The 21486-nt window shown below is 33.6% G+C and overlaps 1 protein-coding gene across 3 annotated transcripts in view; it reads left to right on the forward strand.

The window, feature by feature from the left end:
• Positions 1–10028: 10028 nt before the first annotated feature.
• The window catches only part of LOC112511765 (phosphoinositide phosphatase SAC1), a 29713-nt gene continuing 18255 nt past the window's right edge, over positions 10029–21486 (forward strand). For 2 of the 3 annotated variants that reach the window (XM_025117503.1, XM_025117504.1), the window contains exons 1-8: positions 10029–10361; positions 10760–10925; positions 13822–14044; positions 15085–15161; positions 18776–18963; positions 19071–19168; positions 20606–20739; positions 20816–20950. In XM_025117503.1, the coding sequence (XP_024973271.1) occupies positions 10061–10361; positions 10760–10925; positions 13822–14044; positions 15085–15161; positions 18776–18963; positions 19071–19168; positions 20606–20739; positions 20816–20950 (1322 nt within the window). In that variant the 5' untranslated portion in view covers positions 10029–10060. Of the gene's footprint in view, positions 10366–10759; positions 10926–13821; positions 14045–15084; positions 15162–18775; positions 18964–19070; positions 19169–20605; positions 20740–20815; positions 20951–21486 lie in introns of all 3 variants that reach the window. The other variant, XM_025117505.1, reaches the window with a different exon arrangement.

Here is a 21486-nt window from a genome sequence, read left to right on the forward strand (position 1 = left end):
ATGTCCCGACATGTCCTGCCATGACACATTATGGCGTGAGAGGAAATTTGCAATTTTTACCACGATGCGTTATGGCATGGGAGGAAATTTACAATTTTTAAAACTTGAATTGAAGTAAATGTAAATACAACTTTCTAATTTTAACGGACAAATACTTAATCAAGAAAATGGGGGAAAAGAAAAAAAATCTTAAGTTACTTCTCAACATACAAAAAATATTGTTTAATTACTCTCATTTGTTGTTCTTTGATATCATTACTTTGATTTTACTGTTTGATTATTGATAACTTTCTTTTTTTAGAATTATTTTTTTATTTATTTCCTTCATTTATGCATTTATTAAATAACCAATTTCCTTGTTTTTCCCCGTTTATTCTAAAAAGTTTTAAGAAGATGATGAAACAAAAAGGAAGAAATTTTATTTCGAAAACCTTCATTTTCTGGCAAACTGCCCACTGTGGCACCACTATGGGATGTCCACAAATTTTGTTGGTTTCTGCTTTTTGGAAGATGTGTTGCTTGAAGAATCATCCCAGAGATTTCCTCCGGCTGTAATTAGCTGTTCAGATGTACCTTTTATATTATTTTATTATAAGTCTTTGTTTAGTGATCTTTGTCCCAAGGATTTTGTGCTCTTAATTTCCTTTGGATAAAGGCTTTGTCTTTATCCATCTCCCCCTATATAAAGAGGCATTGGGAGGTCATTTGAGGACATCATCCTACATCTCTTATCCCTCATCTCTCTCTATTTATTAATCTTTTAGAAGTATTGTAGCTAATGTTCTCTTCTTATTTAGTTGCAATTTAGCATTTTATTTTCTTGTATTAAAGTTGTAATTTAGTTTTATATTAATGCAAGTTACATTTCAGTCTTATTTAATGTCTTTTATTATGTCTATTATTATCTAATTTACTCGTATGGGTGTGGGTGTGAGTTAACTTAGGATTTTTATACAATATTTGGGTATTTTTACTCTTTACCACTTCGTAACTTGGTCAGTTAAGACGGGGCTTAAACTCGACGCGGATAAGTCGATCATTTTGAAGTGTTAATATTAGATCTTAGACCCAGAGATGTGCGGATCGGAAATACGGCTTAAGTGATGTACAAAGAACTCGAGAGAGTCTTTGATATTTTTGTATGTATTTAGCTAAGGGTTAAGCGATGGTTATTCTTATCACAAAGAGATTTGGGTATGGATTTTATTTCTTCTTCATTTTAGCTAAATCGGCAAGTTTCGAAGTGGTAAGCTGATAAGTGTTAATTTATTAACCTTATTACATTATTTTCTTAACCATTTTTCTTTGTTTTATTTGCCCATTAGTATCTTAATTGAGTCTTTTTATGTCTTTTTCATATATTAGTAGTAATATAGTATATCTAATGTTAATCCCTTGTTTATGCAGGTTTTTGATGATTTTTGGGCCCGATCCTGCAGCAGTCCTGTAGGACCAGGAGTGACAAAGTCTTATAGTACCATGAGCTGCACTTTTGTCTGGGCCAAGAATCCATGGGCTGCTCCTTAGAGATTGTTGGGTCAACGACCTTGGGCCTGGTCAAAGCCTATTTTGAAGAGCCGTTTGTCTTATTAGGTGGTTCCCACTTGGCAAACTCCCTTAGCCTATAAATAGAAGGCTTAAGGCTTGAGTTTACTTACCAATTCACCCATTTACACACTTTCTTACACTTCTCATGCTTCCTACCATTTAATCTTTGTATTAAATACTCTCTAGATTATTGCTTTCGGTTTCATGCTTTCGGTTTTCTTGCTCCCAATCAAGAACCGACTTTTGTGAAGTGGATTTGTGATTGCTCTCAAGTTTTAATTCAAGTGCTCGTATTTAATCTTCATCTCATTTCTGTTCTTACTTCCAAGTTACGTTACATTTTCTGACTTTTGTTACAAGTTACGAATTAGTCGATCTCTGTTGTTTTACACTAGATTTCATCCTTTGTGACTCACGACTAATTTACGTAGACTAAATAATCTGTTTTCAAGACTTTAAAAGAAACTTTTCGGTCTTAGTAACGAAAATTGTTTTGCAAGTTTTGTTACTTAACTTGCAAGTTTCCTCAAAGTCAAACTTCTTTTCTTCCATGTTTTCATTTGTCACGTCTTTATCAGTACTACTTCACATCTTCATCCCATCAAGTACTATTTTACATCTTTACTTAGATTAATATTAATTAATAGTATTTAGTTATTAGTAATTTAATTTCAGTCTTTATATTTCAGTCATTTACATTTCAGTCTTTATATTTCAGTTCTTTACATTTCAGTATTTACTTTTCTGCATTTTACTTTACTGCAATTTACTTTTCTATATTTTAATTTCCAGTAATTTACCTTCAGTCATTTATATTTCTGTCATTTAATTTCCAGTACTTTAAATTCCAGTATTTCCATTTCTTGTAATCTACTTTCTGCATTTTACTTTCTGCAATTTATTTTTCCGTATCAGTTATTTATTTTTCAGTCCTTACATCCTTTGAGAGAAGAAACCGAGTGATGATGGGCTAAACGCCTTAGCTTTGGGTGTAACGGGAAATTAAGACCAAAGCCAATGTGAAAGTACAAAGGTGTCTTATTAGCATTATAGTCTACTATTTGTTTCAGGTGCTTAATATTTCATTTGATGATTACATTAAAATTAATTGACAACTAATTTTGTGTATAAAAATGTATTGACTTTCAAAACCTGAGGTATTAGAAGAAGAATATAAATAGCTTTAGTGTCTGACAAACGCTATACTTCTACGGTGTAGGATGGTAACACTGTGTTGTGCTAGGATTCACGACGTCTAACATAAATGATATCGTATCGATAGCACGTTGACCGGTATGTGCTCTTGGGAGGCCGTCTGACCCGATAGTTGATACTGTCATAGTTATATAAAATCATTTATTGATTTTAGATAATTGTGACAGGAATGCTATGTCACTTTTTTGCTGAATCATTTGTTTAATGTCTTAATCAACTGTTGCACCATGTGCTTCTTTTTAAGATTGATATTTTTTTAGTTGTAATCAAATCACCCAATTTTAGATAAATTAAATCCCTCGTTTCGCCATCTGAAACTAGTTTTTATAAACTAGACTTTTGAAGAACTTTACAAGCTATCTCTGCGGGAACGACATCTGATACTTATACCATTATTACTTGTTACGAGACAACGGTAGTTCAATGTGTATAATTGCGCCGAGTTCTATTTTTGTGTTAAAATCTAAGGTTGAATAAACCGACGAGCATAAGCGTAAGAACTTTGTGGAATTTTATGGGGACCATTTGTAAATTTTCACTTTCGAGAGATTGAAATTTTTATAAACAACTCATAAGATTCTAACCATTTTATTGTTAATTTTATCTTAAGGAACACTTACACTCATTCCCATTCTTTAATCTATAAGTTTATTTGTAACACCTCCAAACACCACATTTGCATATGACACATCTTTCATTACATAAAAATATAGTTTACAACACAAGGTCCCACTAGTACAAGGATTCCTATATGTACAAAATCTACATATGAAAAATTACAAAACAAATCATGTACTAACACATGTAATACAACATGTATCTTCAAAATAAACAATCTTAAGCAGATCTTCAAAAGCAGATAACAGGTTAGGAAAGTAATCATATTTTCCCTTTCCCCTTATTATCCCTGGACCCCGCCATTCCTGCATTGCATAATTTTAAAACAGAAAATGAGGGTTAGACCAGAAGGGTCTAATGAGTAAATCCCTTCTTTGCAAATGCAGAGTGATAAACCAAAATATAATAAAGTAACTTTGCTCAGAAATATTTGTAATACAATCCAATGATGCAGTTCTCAATGATATGTATAAAAGAATAAACTCACGAACCTCAGTTCTATTACTAAAATACATCTGCTTAAAGATTCAACATTCTCAATATGAAACAATAATGTAACCAAAGATTCTTCGAATCATTAAATCATTCCTTTGTAAATATTTAACGAAGAGAAAGCAATACTTGTCTTTTATGACAAACCATTTTTCCCTTCTCAATAACATCTAAATTAATATTTCTAATAAGAATAATATCTCTAATTTATCAGGTCACAAAGAAATGATGATTCAAAGTTATTAAATCCAATTAGTAATAATAATAAGAGTTATAATAATATTCACATATGACGATACCTCCCTTATTCCAAGTACACATCTCCTTGATATGTCACCCTTATTCTTCCTACCAAAACAAGGTTACTTATCAAAACAGACAAAGTCACCACGTCTTAAAGTACCCATTCCCAGTTCCAAGCTAGAACAGACAAAGTCACCACGTCTGGGGGAATTACCACTTAAAACAAGTTTCATACCAAAACAGACTTACGTCACCACGCTTGGTAGAAACCGTTTTATAAAATTCACTTCCATACCAAAACAGACTTACGTCACCATGCTTGGTAGGAAGGTTTCCCAAAATATAGTTTCATACCAAAACAGACTTACGTCACCACGCTTGTTAGAAACATTTCCCAAAAATCTCGTTCCAAACCAAAACAGACTTACGTCACCACGTTTGGTTGGAACATATCTTTTTATTTAAAAATATATAAAATACCTCTTTTATAAATCCATATTCAAACTCAATAATAAATATTTTAAACTATATAAATGCCTAAAATATTCCACATTTGAAAATTATCAAATAAAAATCACTCGGATAAGTTATCCGGATATACAATCCGGACAACACTATCCCTTCTTGTCCAATATATTAATCCGGACAAGACTTGGTCGAGTTAAAACTAAACCGCATGACTCATGTCCGGTTTAAAACAATTCGGACAACACATGATCGGTTTAAGACTAAACCGCTCAATACGTGATCGGTTTATAACTAATCCGCATGACCCTTAGGCGATTTAAGGCTAAACCGCACAATGTTTGGTCGTATTCATACTTCTCCGTTCAAAAACTTTTATCCGGTTTACATATTTCAAAATTCTCACTAACACCTTAAATCGCACAACACTTAAGCGATTTATGAATAAATCAGATGACTCTTATTCGGTTTAAGAATAATCCGGACAAACTTTGTCCGATTTAGACTTAATCCGGTCACCCTTTGTCCGGATAAAACCCTTAATTGAAATATTGATTTCTTTCTAATAATAAACAACATTCAAGTAAAATCAGTAACAAATTTTATGCAAAAAGGTTTAGAAATCACTCACCTTATGAGAATTCTTAGTTTTGAAGAAGATGGCAAAACTTCTTGAATATCCGGACAACACACTCCTCAAATGCTCTCCAAATTTCCAAATGAAGCAAGAAACTTCACTAAGAACTCAAAACCCTCTATTTATATTTTCCAAAAATGGAAAGTCGGCTACAAGCCTTACCCACATACATGAATACACAATTAACCCATGCATATATAATTTCATGCACACACATGCCCATGCATATTATATATATATATATATATATATATATATATACATAACACACATATATGTACATATATATATATATTTATATTATGCATATATCYCTATGCATAAAAATACACATACTCACATATATAACCCATGTAAGCATGTATCCACATAAACAATTAATTCACATAATAAATACCTTGGGTAATAACCAGAACCCGATTATCACATTATTTCACTATTTTAGTCTTTTTATAAAAAAAATCAACTTTTATTCACAACCCGAAACTCGAGCAAAAAGTTCATGAAAGTCTCTTAATCTCAGTAGTCCAGTCCCTGTGGAACGATCTCGGTATTTTACCACTTTATTACTTACAAGCGATCATAGTGTCGGCGTGCACTTGCACCGCCACTATGGGGGACTTTGTGCCCACTGTGTGAACATAAACAATTCTAGCCCGTCAAGTTTTTAGCGAACTAATTACCTATAAACTCTTGTAGATTCGATTGTGACCAACAATTTGTGTCATTCTTGTTATGTCCAATCCCTAATTTCTTGATTCATGAATATAATGATAAAAACAAATATCGATATCCCTATATCAATCATTTGAGCATGTATCCATTCAATCAATGGACCTAGGGACATTGCTCTCATTATATAGGACGAACAAATCTAATCTTGATAGATGATAGAACTACCATGTGATGTATGACATACTCAACTACTATCCTATCACCCAATCACGAAATGATTAGAACTACCGTCAAATAATGTCACTCGGATACAACAAACTCCATACTCAACACTTATGATACTCATATAATATCCAATACAATGTTTTCATAGTGAGTCACGTTTGATACATAAGATCCCCATCTCCTATTCATATGAATATCTAAATATGTAGTCGACATCGTTTTATTCCAACCAAAGCTCAAAGTAATACTTGAACTATCAGAACACAGATGACTATGAATGTCTACATATGTATTCTAAAGTTACTATTAAGCTTAATCAGGTCATAAAACATAATAAAAAAAAAACTAGGAAATGCCTTTAATCAATTAATTAATATCATGACAAATGTCCGAACATACGATCGGTCGATAATTGACATTTGGACATACAAATGATACAATAAGAAATAATACGTTGTGTCCTCGAGTCATTTTTTACGAAGGAAAGGGAAGAAGAAGTGGTGGGAAAGAAAAAAAATGTCGAGTTTTTTTAGGAGCGAAAGGAAAGGAAAAGAAAGAAAAATAAGGTTGATTTTCTACACAAAACTTTTTATGATTGTTGTGTATACTGCATTGAAATTTTTGACCCGAAACCGACACAAGTGGGTAGCTCCCAAACATCGGAGGAAACATAATGAAATGAAAGAAAATAAATAAAGTAATTGAATATATTTTATTTTCTCTTCTGCTTAAGAACATAAAACTTTGTTTTATTTCTTTTCACTCTCAAAAACACAATTTTTTTTCTTTTACTTTATTGTCTTCTTAAATTCGAGAACACAATGTTACTGATGGCGCATGACCACACGCCCTTTGTACACGAATATGTTATTAAGAGTAATCAATCATTTGAATAAAATATGTGTATATATAAATAAAGAAATTGCAGAAAATGGAGATTCTTATACTAAATCAAGAGTATGAAAGTACAAACAACAAACAATCTATGAAAATGAATCATAAAACTCTTACTTGATTGAGTAGATTCTTGCAATAATCAAGAAAATAATTGAGACCTACACTTTTCTAAGACTGATAATTCGCCTGTATAACAATTGTTTAGAAGATACAACAATCGTATTCAAGTAAAACTTGAATCTAGCAAATCAAACTATGTTTGGCAATGGATTTGAGTGGGAAAATGATGTAAGAACCTAGGAAAACTAGTGAAGTTTTTGTCCCAAAAGCATCGGATATTTATATAAAGCCCTATCTATGATATATGTATGTGTGTGTATATATATTTACACACACACACACATATATATATATATATATATATATATATCCATTCAAGGGAGAACTAACTAGTTTGTGATAACCGTGAGATCCAATCTCAACCACAAATCAATAGATAAATTAAGAAATTTATAATTTTGGTAATTTTGAATTAAAATTTTAATGCAAGGACATTTTATGTATTTTCTCTCCTCTCGCCTCTCTTCTCTCTCTGGCCACCGTCCTCTGGCCACCGTGATACCTAAAATTTTTGACTATGTTAAAGAAAGACACAGTGTGATACCCAAACACATATAAGATGCATTGTGATACCACTGTGTTACATCTCCGATCGACCACACAAACGACCTCAGTGTGATACCCAAGCACATATAAGACGCATTGTGATACCACTGTGGTATCACTGGAGGACAGAGGCTGGGGGACAGAGAGAGAAGAGAGGAGACAAAATACTTAAAATGTGCTTGCATTAAAATTTTAATTCAAAATTACCAAAATTATAAAATTTCTAATTTATCTATTGATTTTTGGTTGAGCTTCGACCTCACGATTACCACAAACTAATTAGTTTTCATTTGATTAGGCCTATATATGTGTGTGTGTGTGTGGCGGTTCAAACGAGAACTCCTGTGATTTACAAGAACACGAGAACACCCCAATAACCTTAAACTTTTTTAATTAATAAATTAACTTATATTAAATATAAATAAATTAATAAGGGCAGTAATGCAATTAAGTAATTTTTATAATTTTTATTTTATTTTAATTAATTATGATTATCCCTTTTTTTGCACGTTCGTTTCCACTCTCTTAGAGCCTTGTGTGATTGTGTAACCATAATCTATCGAAACCATGATCAATCGAGTGTAAGCATAACCTATCGAAACCATGATCAATCGAGTGTAAGCATAACCTATCGAAACCATGAGTAATCGTTGTGATAAATGTGTGATTGTCTAACCCTAACCGATCGAAACCATGATCAAATTGAGTGTGCAAGTGATGTTATAATAGTGATATCACATGATTATCACACCCATATCACACCAAATCGTTTAGTGGATTTCGCCCGTAATCGTTGTGATAAATGTGTGATTGTCTAATCCTAACCTATTGAAACCATGAGTAATCATTATAATAAATGTGTGATTGTCTAATCCTAACCTATTGAAACCATGAGTAATCGTTGTAATAAATGTGTGATCGTTTAACCCTAACCAATCGAAACCATAATCAAATCGAGTGCACTTTAATGATAGTGATATCACATGATTATCACACCTATATCACACCAAATCGTTTAGTGGATTTTGCCCGTAACCGTTGTGATAAATGTGTGATTATCTAATTCTAACTTATCGAAACCATCCGAAATCGTTGTGATAATGTCTAACCTAACCCATCGAAACCATGATCAAATCGAGTGATATTGATATCATATGATTATCACACCCATATCACACAAAATCGTTTAATCGATTTTGCTAGTAATCGTTGTGATAAATGTGTGATAAACTAATCCTAATCGAATGAAAGCATGTTCAAATCGAGTAATTGTGAAAGATACTTTGAATAAACTGTGTTCCTTTTTCTTGTTGTTCGATTCTTGCATGCAAACGCTTTTTCTTGATCGATTATTGTTTGATGTTTGATTCCTGAGACTTTATGGCTTTTTTGTTCGTTGATTTCTCCTTAAATCAACTTCTTAATCGATACCTAATAAAGATAAGGATAATCACTCTAATTTTGATGATTATAATGTGATCGTGTTTAAGATTTTATGATATTGATTTCCATTATTACCCTTTTGAATCTCAATTTTTTTGAATATTTTTAAATTTCAATTTTAATTTAAAAAATCTTTTAATTTTAATTGTTATCACAATATGGGGTTAATAAGTTATTCTTGCGTTCTCGTAAATCATAGGGGTTCTCGTTTGAACCCTTCCCTATATATATCTCATTACGGAACCGAACCCAATCAACACACTAAAGTCTGGGTCCATATAACTCGTTCATTCATGTAAACCATCAAGGGTTATACTTTATTAAATGAGTTCAAATCTAACTTCGCATGAGGTACTTAAGCAAACAAAGTTCTAACATCCCCCTTTCAATTACAATGACTTAGGAATTGTTTGATAATTACTGAATAATTTGGTGTAAAATAATTAAGTTATTAAAATGATTAATAGACTCTTATGATATAGTGCAAAATAAAATATAATTGTTTGGAAATTGTTTACAATGAAATTAAGATGTTGAATGGTTAAGGGAGACCCATGATACAAAATCATTCAGAAGGTTTTAAAACCATTAAGATACATATTTTTTTTGCCAAAAAAGATTTATTTTTTAATGATTCAGAGATTGCATTTTAATGAAACTATTAACAGGTAAACAAACGATCCTAAGAAATGAAGTGAAAAGAATTATTTATTTCTTATAAATTTAATAATTTTGTGGGAAGATGGAGCAAAGCAGGTGTACATTTTTGTGTTTCAAAAGTGTAGGGCAAAAATGTGAAAATTAAAACATTAAGGGTAGAAAATGTAAATATGACATGGGAGTTTTTTCAGGACTAAAAATCAGGAAGAGATCCGAGAAGTGGAAAATTCTGAAGAAACTACCACCGGAACAATCCGAGGGCGCCAGCAATCGGCAATGGCGAAGTCCACCAAAATCCACCCAACCAGTGATCCAGAAATGGACCCTAGTTCCTACTCCCTTGAGAAATTCAAACTCTATGAAACGAGGGCCAGGTTCTATCTCATCGGCAGTGATCGGAAGAAGAGATTCTTCCGAGTCCTAAAGATTGATCGCATGGAACCCTCCGATCTCAATATAAGCGAAGACCCTGTAGTCTATCCGCCTCAGGAAGTCAAGAGCTTGCTTCAGCGGATTGCCGAAGGCAATCGAGCTACTGGTGGTTTGTCCTTCGTCGCCAAGGTCTACGGCATCGCTGGTCGGTAATTCGATGGATTCTGCTCCTAAGCTACAAAATAATTGAGTTCTGTTTTTGCCTGGGATTGATTTTTGAACAGAATATTTGAAAATCGAGTTATCATGGTGTGTAAATTTTTAATTAAATCTTCCAGAGATTGATTTTTGAGCAGAATATTGAATATCAGAGTTATCATGGTGAAATCGGCTACACCTTTTGATTGCATTCATTTAATTACTGAAAACCTGATGATAAGAAATTTTGTGAGATGAAAAATACCATAAACTAACCAAGAAATGTGTTTGGCTCATTTATTTTGGCACAAATTAATAGTCAAAAGGCTCATTTAATTTGCAACGCAATAATTTGATTATTTTCTGATCTGTTAACTTCAGCTTAATTGCTGTTTTTGATTTCAGGTTGTATTAAGTTCTTGGAGTCATATTATTTGATATTGGTTACAAAGCGTAGGCAGATTGGCTGTATATGTGGTCATGCAATTTTTAGCATTGAGGAGAGCCAAATTATTACAATTCCACATGTCTCTGTTCAAACTGATGTTGCTCATTCGAAGAACGAGTTGAGGTATTCTTGTGTTCTCTTTACCTCATAAGAGGCTCGCTTTAATTATTGTTTGACTTAACCGGTGACTGTGAATGATTTTGCTCGTGTTACAAGGTGTATGAATAAGACAAACACACATGATAGTCGTGGTAGTTTATTTTGGATCGGCTCCAAATTAGTTCACAGCTAATGCATTATATTTTTGGTAGATTTCTAGATCCTCTGCCATGACAATGCTGCTGATAGACTATTCAGACCATTGAGTTTGTTATTTCTTTCTTTTTAGAAACGTTGTTCACATATCTCATTGCCACCAGATATGACCTCCTTGACACTACCCACCAAAATATAATTAGTCTACTGTTATTCCCCCATTCCAAAAAGTTAACTGCACGATCAATTGTGACACTGGAAATCCAATTGGATTATTTTTAATTCTAAATCCACTTGGTTTCTAATCTTTACAAAGATGACGGATGGTGTTCTATGCCAATCTTGTGAGGTTAGGTTTAAATTAACCCAAAAGAAATTATAACATAATGAAGCCCAATAAAAACATTAAGACATCATTTGCTAGGGTTGCTAGACTTGGAATGTGTTCTATGCACTCGTATCTAAAGATAATTCCTATAGTATTTTTCATCCAATCTCTTTTAGGTACTTCCCTACGTCAATCTTGGCTGACTGCATTGGTGATTGGTGAAGATCTATGTTGGAGATGATGAAATTATCTTAATCAGTGTTATTTATACCTCTTTAAACTGGTGTCGCCTCAACTTTCTTCTGTGTCTTCACTTCAAATCGTATCCCTCAATATGTGGCTACACATGCATTTCAATATAGATCTTCACATATTCTTCCTAAGTATCTCCTGTCTTAATATGCTTAGCACATAGTCTGCCTTTCTATGGATATCACTGAAGTGGTGCTTAATATACCGCATTCTATTTCACATTAAATTACAACTTCCACTGTAAAATGAAATCCAACATGAACATAGCATAAGTTGTTTTAGCAGCACATTGAACAAAACTTGTAATCACCCGGCAAATATATTTGCTTAAAAATGTATGTGTATCACAAATAAGACACGAGAGACGTGGCGGGATTAGAGCTCATGAGAATGGTCACGGGGTTTTTATAGTCTTGACAACGATAGGAATAGTTGTGACGTGGGTATTAGCTTTTATGTTTTACTTTGTAGTCGTGATGTTGCAAATATCGATAATATCATTTGTAACAAAGCTTTTACTATAATGAAGATATGTTTTCTCTCGGATGTGTGTTACAAAAACCTTTAGACTCCAAGCTGTTTCTCTATACCTCCAAAATCACATTAATAACTTCCTTAATCTTATTGCTCAATATAATATTATAGCCAAAAACCATATATTATGGTATATCATCTTTATTTCCTTCCCGCTCCATCAATAATTGAAGCAAAAAGTAAGAAATCAACATTAATTGTTGGTGTAACCTTATGGTATTCTTTTGCTTTTTGACATCCTTTCATGGTCGGCACAATATCTGTCATCACATTAGGTTACATTGTAGGTAATTTTTTCTTCTCAAGAGCTTACATCACGTTCCTTCACCCTATGCCTTCTCCATATTAGTAAGCATCATATTTAAATCCTTTTTATGCCTTTCATATCTTAGGTGAGTTGCCTAGCAAGAAAATAGCCTTTGTTGTTGATCTCCCCAGTATAAATCACTGTTGTTTTTACAGCTCCATAGTCTCGCCCTTAATCTGTGCTCTTCCTTTACTTTCTATTTATGGTTTGTAGGCTTGATCTATTGATGAAATTTTCAACTTTGAAATCTTCGTTTGGTTCTTCTAGGTTGTTATTACCGGACCTTCGTTAAATAAATAACCTAACCATATTAAGATGACCTCCCCTAGTGCTATCAAACCCATACAGGAATTCTCAATAGACCTAATGCCTTACTACAGTCATAATTTTTGATGCTTCGTTTTTAACGATTTAGTTTTATGTACAAACACCATAAAAAGTAGTAAGTTTCCCTTAACCTAGCTACTCTTTCGATTGAATAACTTATGAAAATATCACCTCCAGGATTTTGTAACCTCATCTTCTTCGTCCAAGAGACTTCATTTCTAATCTTTGATGCGTTTGATGTGATATATGTCCCTGGTAGTTTTCTGTCATCTTAGCTGCCTTGTATTAGCTCCCACTAGTCCTGTCCCTGGTTTGTTATAGAAGTCCTTGTATTCTTTACCTCTAGCTTCTCTTTACTGCTTTGCGAGCTTTCCTAACTTTGGGCTATTTTATACTTCTTTTATGTTCTCTTCCTTTTCACGACCATGCAAGAGTTCGTGACATGAATATTCTCCTTAATGAGAAAAAGAAAATGTGAAACGACTTCAAATTTGCTAATTACATCAAATAGCAAGTATTGGTGTAAAAATGTGATGTTACATATCATCGTCAACTTAAACTTACTATGTGGATTTCAAATAACGACGTATATATTATTAAATGGAAGTAGAGTTCTAGCTTCATTCTGAAAACTTCCATTTTTACTTTTTGTTCCATTTTGTTCTATTGTTATTAAGTTTTAATGCAGCTAGTGAACCCTGCCCCACCTGAAATCAGAATTGATTGTTCTTGAATATGTTAACGTGGGAGAATTCTGTTCGTGTTGTTACCATATCCATTTCAGTTGTAAATCTGTTTGTTTACACGACAACCTTCACAGAGATGAGGAATTAGATGGATCCATAGAGATTCAAGTAATCTACTAAAACTTTGCCCCAACCTAGAATAACCTCCTACTCTGGGTTAAAGATGTAGTGATGTTGAACCCATTCCTCACATCTCCTGAAATGCACAATAATCAAATATCAGGGGAGTTGGTTACCTTGATTTTAACAGAGTTCACACTATTGCTGCAGGTATAAGAAGCTCTTGTCCAGCGTAGACTTGACAAAAGACTTTTACTATAGTTACACATATCCTATAATGCGAAGTTTACAGAAAAATGTTCTATCCGCTGGTAATGAAGGGATGCCATATGATGACATATTTGTGTGGAATGCTTTTCTAACACAACCAATTCGATCAAGATGCAAGAACACTATCTGGACAATTGCTCTGGTTCATGGGAATTTTAAGCAGGTTTGTTGCTTTTTCACTTGCTTGTAGGTGTCCTTCATGTTGGATTGATTTAGGGTTCCATTCTCTTCTGTTAGACAAGTGCTCCCCTTTATAAATAATTTAAAATATTTTTGTATTCCTCTTCTTACATATTATGAGATAATATAAAAGAAAAGAGAGAATATTGTTATAGAGGTCAACATCATAGCTTAGTGTTAAAAGCCTTGTTTAGTGACACTAGTTTGAGTTGCAATTCCCTTCATTATTCAGAAGAGCAAAAACAAAATGAAACAACGGTCAACTAAATTGTTAATTCGGTTGTCTGGTGGGCCTGTCAGGTTAGTGAAACACATCAAATTATCAATGTTTTTCTATGTATCAACAATAAGAACAAGCTGGTACAAAAAGAACAAAAATATTCCACCTAAACTCTTAGTCAAGACTCTCCACAAGCTGGTACTTTTTTAGCAAGCCTGTAAATGGGACACAAATACATCCAATCTTGGGTTCTGCGTCCTGAAAGGCTTTCTGATCTTACCATCTTTTCCTCATCTTTCTGGGGTGGAACAGATAAGTTCAGAAGCTGGTTTTCACCAGTAGATTGATACATGCCCAGAAAGGTTTTAGAAAGCTAATGAAGTTTTCTTCTAAATTTGTTGAAGTCAAAACTTGCAATTTGTTATCTTTTGACCAGCAAAGATAGTTTCAGTTGTATTTATATTTGTAAGAAACATAGCAAATAGAGATTAATAGGAATACTTGTGTATTCAATGAAAAACAGCCTGGCAATACATCATTGAACAGAGTGGTTTTATCCTTTTCATGTGATCAGATAAGTAGATTTTTTCTAAATCTTAACTTGCATCACATGTATATTAAACAAAGTTTTGTTAGCATTCATTGTCTCTTTTGTTTGGGGTCTTTTTAAGATAAAAAGTAATCAGGGTGGTGTTGTTGTATGTATACGTTCATTTATATTTTATCCTGTATTCAAGTCAGTGTCAATTCATAAATGTCAGATGCAGATTCACTCAAGCAGTATTGTGCATTTGTGATTACAGATACGGCTATCAGTCTTTGGAAGAGACTTCAGTGTTGCACTCTTATCTAAGCGATCGCGTCACTTTGCAGGGACACGGTATGCTCTCCATGATGTTTGAGATCATTTTAAATTGATTGAACTCTTTTTCTTCGGTATGCATTCATATGATGCTTTAGAGTATGCAGCTATATGATGCCTTAGACCGTACAACTCTAAGTTGGAACTCAGTTTCTTCATATTTCTTTCTTGATTGTTTTGTATGAACGTAATATCTAATTCTTCTTTTTTGCTTTTGCATAAAGTGGTTTATCTAGCAGTTTTCAGTCACAAGTGACTGAATAAATGGTTGACACATGAGTACAAACTGTTATTTGGAATTGTGTTTGTTTCTTCTAGCTAGTTTTTATGAACAATATTGTCTACTTACTTGTGATTCGTAATAATTTAGACTTGTTTGGTTTTCCCTGGTAAAGTTTGGAGTTGCTTTCGTACCTCTGTTCTTATTATCAAGTTGAAGGCAAATTTAGTTACTATGAGTTGGAACTATTAAAGCTTGCTCTAAAAGCCGGTGTGTGAATATAAAAATATAACTTTGAAATCAGAGAATTATAAAAGCTTTCTACCAGAGGGTTTATCTCAACATATTCCTGTTCTTATAAAAAGGGACTATAGTGGAAGGCAATAGGCTGGGTGAAATTGTATTAGGCAGGAAAAAAAGAAATTACATGCTCAGGTTTTACTTAGGTTGAAAGATGTGTTTCATAGGATCAATATCAAAAGATAAGTCACATTAGATATCATTCAGTATCATATGAACACTAGTCCGTATCCCCCATTAGAACAGAAATAATAAAGGGTAACAGACTGAATTCAAACTTCTTTTTGCTGCAGATGGAAATCATTAAAAAGTTAAAAATATAATGAGTCAGGAAACAGTAACTACTTCAAGTACATCCACCAAATACCAAAGTTTTAACACTTTGATGTGTATATAGAAAGGGACTATTAAGCAAGGCAATAGGCTAGATGAAATTATATTTGGTAGGAATTTCTTTTACATTCTCAGGTCTTACTTAGGTTGAAAGATGAGTTTCAGAGGATCGATATCAAAAGAGAAGTCAAATTAGATATCATTCAGTATCATATAGTTACTGCTTTGTATCCCCATTAGAACAGGGATATTAAAAGTAACAAACATAGAACTCAATTAATTTTTTTTGCTGTACAAGGACATCCAGTAATACCAAATTTTCAACAAAAATTTCGTCATGTTTTTAAGCCATATACGATGTGTAGAAAAGCTTTGATAGAAGCTAATATAACATTCAACTCATGATTGGGGCTTTGCACGAGCTATTGAAATGATGATACTCTCACCATTCTACACCTAAATTCATGTCTGAGGCAGCAATCAAATCACCTCTTTCCTTATGGCTAGTGTTCTGGCACACCTCGTGTATGCACATTACAGGTAGTTTTTGAAGTGAAAAATGTCTGAAGTAACTGCAGTTTTGGTAGCTAGGCAATGCCCTATGAAAAAGCTGACTATTAATGAAGTTGTAGGACACCTAAAATTTTATATGCTATATTTCTATAATGGGGAAACGAAGAGTTTTTCTTTCCGTAGTTGCATAAAATGTTGGTTGCATATTCAGATTGACCAGACGATCTTTTATAACCAACAGTAGTGGTGTGGGCATTCAATTAGTTTATCTAATGAGTGGTTTTCTCTCAACTGTATACCATACATTTATTTGTTTTCTTAGCATACACTTCATGTGTTTTTGGAACCACGGGATGGAAGGTGGTTAGGGCTGTTCCTGAGCTCTGATCCATTTGGATCAATGAGGCAGAAATAGAAAATGATAAAACAACTTGTATCAGTCTAATCTGCTCTTCAGATCCATTGAGATAGCCCTCATATATTCAGCACGACTTGTATCTTCTGACCACCAAAGCACTTACATTGGCATTTTAGAACATAAAGCCTCCAGCTTCAAGGACAAAGTTTGTATTTTTGCACAAAATGTACCTTACAACTAGCAATCAATATGTTTTTTTAACACAATCATACCATAGAACTACTAAAATTTTGTACTTATGTGTACAAGTCTCTAAAGCATGGACTTCAATGATAAAACAGCTATTTCTATTTTGCAACTTTAGCACACTATTTCAGACAGACTTCTAAGATACATTTCTTCAAGAATAACCGGCAATTTTGATCATAGAACACAAAACTGTTACAGCACCGCTTGCACCATACAATTACCATTGCATTTGTAGTTATACGATATGATTCTTCAAAGCATAATATCATAACTTCAATGATAAAAACACATTTTTGCAACACGACTTTATACAGTCCAACTTGCAATGCACCTTTAATTGTAATATACAAGTCTTAAAAGCATAGGACATACTTTCACCACACAAGTTGTAACATACAACTAGCATTTTACAATCACACCACACAAGTTGTAACGTAAAACTAGCAGCGTACAATCACACCATAAAACTCTTCAAAAACATTACAATCAATCTTTCTGATGTACATTGTATTTTAAGTATATCCAAAGCTTTGGGAACCTTGGGAATCTGAAATAACTTTTTTATCTGTATGATACAAGTTCTGTTTTGTGAACGTGTTGCATGATGAAACCTGGCTTAAATATGGGTATAATATGTGTAGTAAAAACGTTGTGTTGTTCATAACAACTGTTGGAGAACAACTAAATTGAAAGATATATTTTGCTGAAGCATCTGCCGAACTGGGATTGGTCTGTCCGAGGTGCACTACATGGCTCAAGTCTAAATGTTATTCCAACCTTGCATGGCACATATTATCCGGAAAAAAGTACAAAAACATAAACATAATTTATGTTGACATTATTATGTGTCCTATAAATAAGGATCTTAAAGGCTGACATAAAGATTTATCTAGATAACAAACCCATTTACAGCAAAATATAGAGAAAACAGGGAGTATCTTAATTCAGACAATCTAATACATATACTATTAGAAATGTGTTAGAGAACCATATGCAAATTTATTTGTCCAAGACAGTAAACTTTAGTTTATTGTTACATAAAATAAAGAACACAAAGTAGGATGTTAGTTATTGCATGATTTGTGCCCAGAACAAAATAATAAAGACGCTGATTCTTTTTCTCTTACCTACTTGACTTTGTCTCCATTCTTAACTATTTCTTCACCTGCTTTCTCTGACTCCCCCATGCAGTTACACACACACTATTGGGTAATTTAAATTCAAATAAGAGAGCAAATGTATTTAATTTTATAAGGTCTTCCTCCCCTAAAATAATAATGCATAACCGTAAGGCCCTTATCAAATTAGCAAAAAACCCTTGCACCTTGGCAGTTTGGTGTGAGCCATATTGTGGATGTTGACACAATACAGCGTAGGGCACAAACCCTCCAAATTCAAGTTGAACCATAAGTAGTGAAAGGAGTAATGAGCTTAAACACTTATCAGCACCTTGGTGCATGTATTTGTTAAGGGTTTTTTTATAGTTTATGTTTTTCATACCACCAATAGCTAGCAGATGTTAATATCCTACGTGACAAGTTTACCAAGAAGGCCACTTTCTTACTTGACAGTCAGTAATTGTTAAAAAGTACCTCTAGCAAAATGAAATACTTCACATGTTATATATTCTTAGTTGTCTATTGCTCTCCATGGATACAGTTACTTAAAAAGGGGAGTAAATGATCGGGGTAGGGTTGCAAATGATGTTGAAACAGAACAAATCGTCCTCGATGAAGATTCTGGATCATGCAAAGGGAAAATGAGTTCGGTTGTACAAATGAGGGGTTCAATTCCCCTGTTTTGGTCGCAAGAAGCTTCACGATTCAGTCCAAAACCTGATATCATATGTAAGAATCACCAATTAACAGCTTGTTTTTACAGCACTACGCTCTTGATTATCTTGGTTTTTTTTTCTGACGGATTAGGTTTGTTGATTGTTTTCCTTTGGTTCTAGTGCAAAGATATGATCCCACATATGAGGCAACCAAACTTCACTTTGAAGATCTGGAAAAGAGATATAACAATCCAATTATTGTGCTTAATCTGATCAAGGTTTGTTTGCTAAATTTATTGGTGTGTTTGTCAAATAGTTACTTCATTCGCATTTTAACCTTTAATGAGTCTACATAAATTTTTAGTTTCATATTACCTTATCATATCCATTTGTCAATCAGTATCCCCTTGTTGGGGGCAATTCGAATTAGACATAAAGAGAGTATTCTATGCCTTGGACAGTTCTAATGTATACTTTTTGTAACTATGTAAAGTTTATCATACCTCTCTTTGCACTAATATAATCAATCTAGCTTTGAATACCCCTTTGACTCCGCCTAAAAGACATGGGGATTCAAGACCTGAAAAATTCTTCTTCAACATATTTGATGAATCCATCATGCCAATGAAGATGTGTTGGGTGATCAAACTTGACATGCATATATCCTGTGTCTTGTTACATTTTTCCAAACCCTTTGAAGCCAAGACCTCCCTTAGGAATATAGTACTTGTTCAAACAAAGATGCATCTGTTTCTTCCTAACTGGGGCGTTTCTAAAGAAATCTATAAAGAAAGGACCATATTGAGGTGATTTCGGAGAGTAAATTGCTTGGTCCAAATCGAAACTGAGTTGTGTACCAAGTGAATAAGTTGGCCTTAACCTACGCGTGTAACAAACCTTTTCTGATGACCAACCTATGAACGAAAGTAGTAAAATCCCTAGAGCATGCTTATCTTTTGTGTCAAATCATTTAAGCTTGATCTCGTATAAATATGTTTCTTTTCTTCCTGTTCAACTGTACATCTGTTTGAATATGCCTCGATGATAGTCATTTTTTGATGTTGCTGCTGATTAGATTTACAAGTTAATAGCCATAGTTTGGAAATCTCCTTTGAAATAGAAGGGTAATCTGAAAGAAAAATAATAATATAAAAATGGCTATTTGTTGTTCATGCGAGAAACTAGATATAATTATTTGCTACATCCAACTAGAGATAATTTGGTGATCACTTTGGATCCTTTTGAGGAAGTCCAGAGCTTGGCTGGATCTATCTCCATGTTAATTGGTACATCCGTGCTTCTAAGCTTGCATTGTTTTTAGTCTTTTTCTTCCTTGCTTATTTTCAGCCCTCACAGAACGTGTCCTGGACAACCTGGCTGTTCTTCAGTCTCCTGCTTTAGCTCTTATTCTCATGTTTACTGCAGTTTCTCTTGGTTAGGAACATAGTTGTGAAGTATATATTTCATTAATCCATTACTGAAAGTTTAAAACCTGAAGACTTTTTGTCATCTATGATCTATCTATGTGTGTTTTAAGTCTAGAGATCATTTTTTTCATCGTCACTAAGCTTTGTTTATTCTTCACATGCTTTTGTAATATCAATTACTCTTGCTGTCTCCCCTTCATCTAAGTGTGCTCTGGAACTACCATTAGCATAGAAAATAGCAATATTAAAATGCAATACCTGGTGATCATGTAATGGTTATTATTGCAGACTGTGGAGAAAAGGCCACGAGAAATGATGCTACGCCGTGAGTTCACCAATGCAGTTGGGTATCTAAACCAGATACTTCCAGAAGAAAATCAGCTTAGGTTTATCCACTGGGACTTCCACAAGTTTGCAAAGAGGTGGGTATGTTCTGTTTGTCAAGAAAATATTCTGCTTCTACCATTGACTGTTCTTTTGTTTTTCGATGTGTTCAAGCAAGTCTGCCAACGTCTTGGGAGTTTTGGGTGGTGTTGCTAGTGAAGCACTGGATTTGACAGGGTTCTATTATAGCGGAAAGGCAGCTGTTATTAAAAAGAAATCCATTCAACTTAGCCGGACAAGCACTGCGAGGTATGATGCTTTTTTTTTTTGAAGTATATAATATTTATATGCGGCAAAACTCACGCACCCACCTCACCTTCGGTGAGGTTTGAACCCTTGACCTCCAAGGAGGTTAGGCTCTCCTGTAACCCAGATACTGCTGGGCCAATGACCTTTGGTTACTTATCCTTTATTTTGTGCATGTTCCTTAAGTGATTATGGCAGAACCGCACAAGTTTCTAGTTCACTATACACAACCTCTTAGGTACTGAAATTGTGAATCAACTTGTCTTTGTATCACACTTCTAAATCTTTCAATGAAGGCTTCTCTTTCTGAATTTCTCTGTTCTTTATTTTGTCGTAATCTTTTTTTTCTTTTCCCTGTTCTTTTTCTTTCTTGAGTTATGCGTATTTCATGTAGTGATTCCACATTGATGACAACTATTAGCTTACCTGGAAAAATAATATGGCATGGTGAATAATTTAGAATAATTAGAATAATAATTGGCATGTGTTTGTCCCAGTACCTTCTCCAATAGACACACAAAATACATGTCTGTGTGTAC

This window comes from Cynara cardunculus (genome assembly GCF_001531365.2).
Source record: "Cynara cardunculus var. scolymus isolate 2C chromosome LG 4, CcrdV1, whole genome shotgun sequence".
Taxonomy (NCBI): Eukaryota; Viridiplantae; Streptophyta; class Magnoliopsida; order Asterales; family Asteraceae; genus Cynara; species Cynara cardunculus.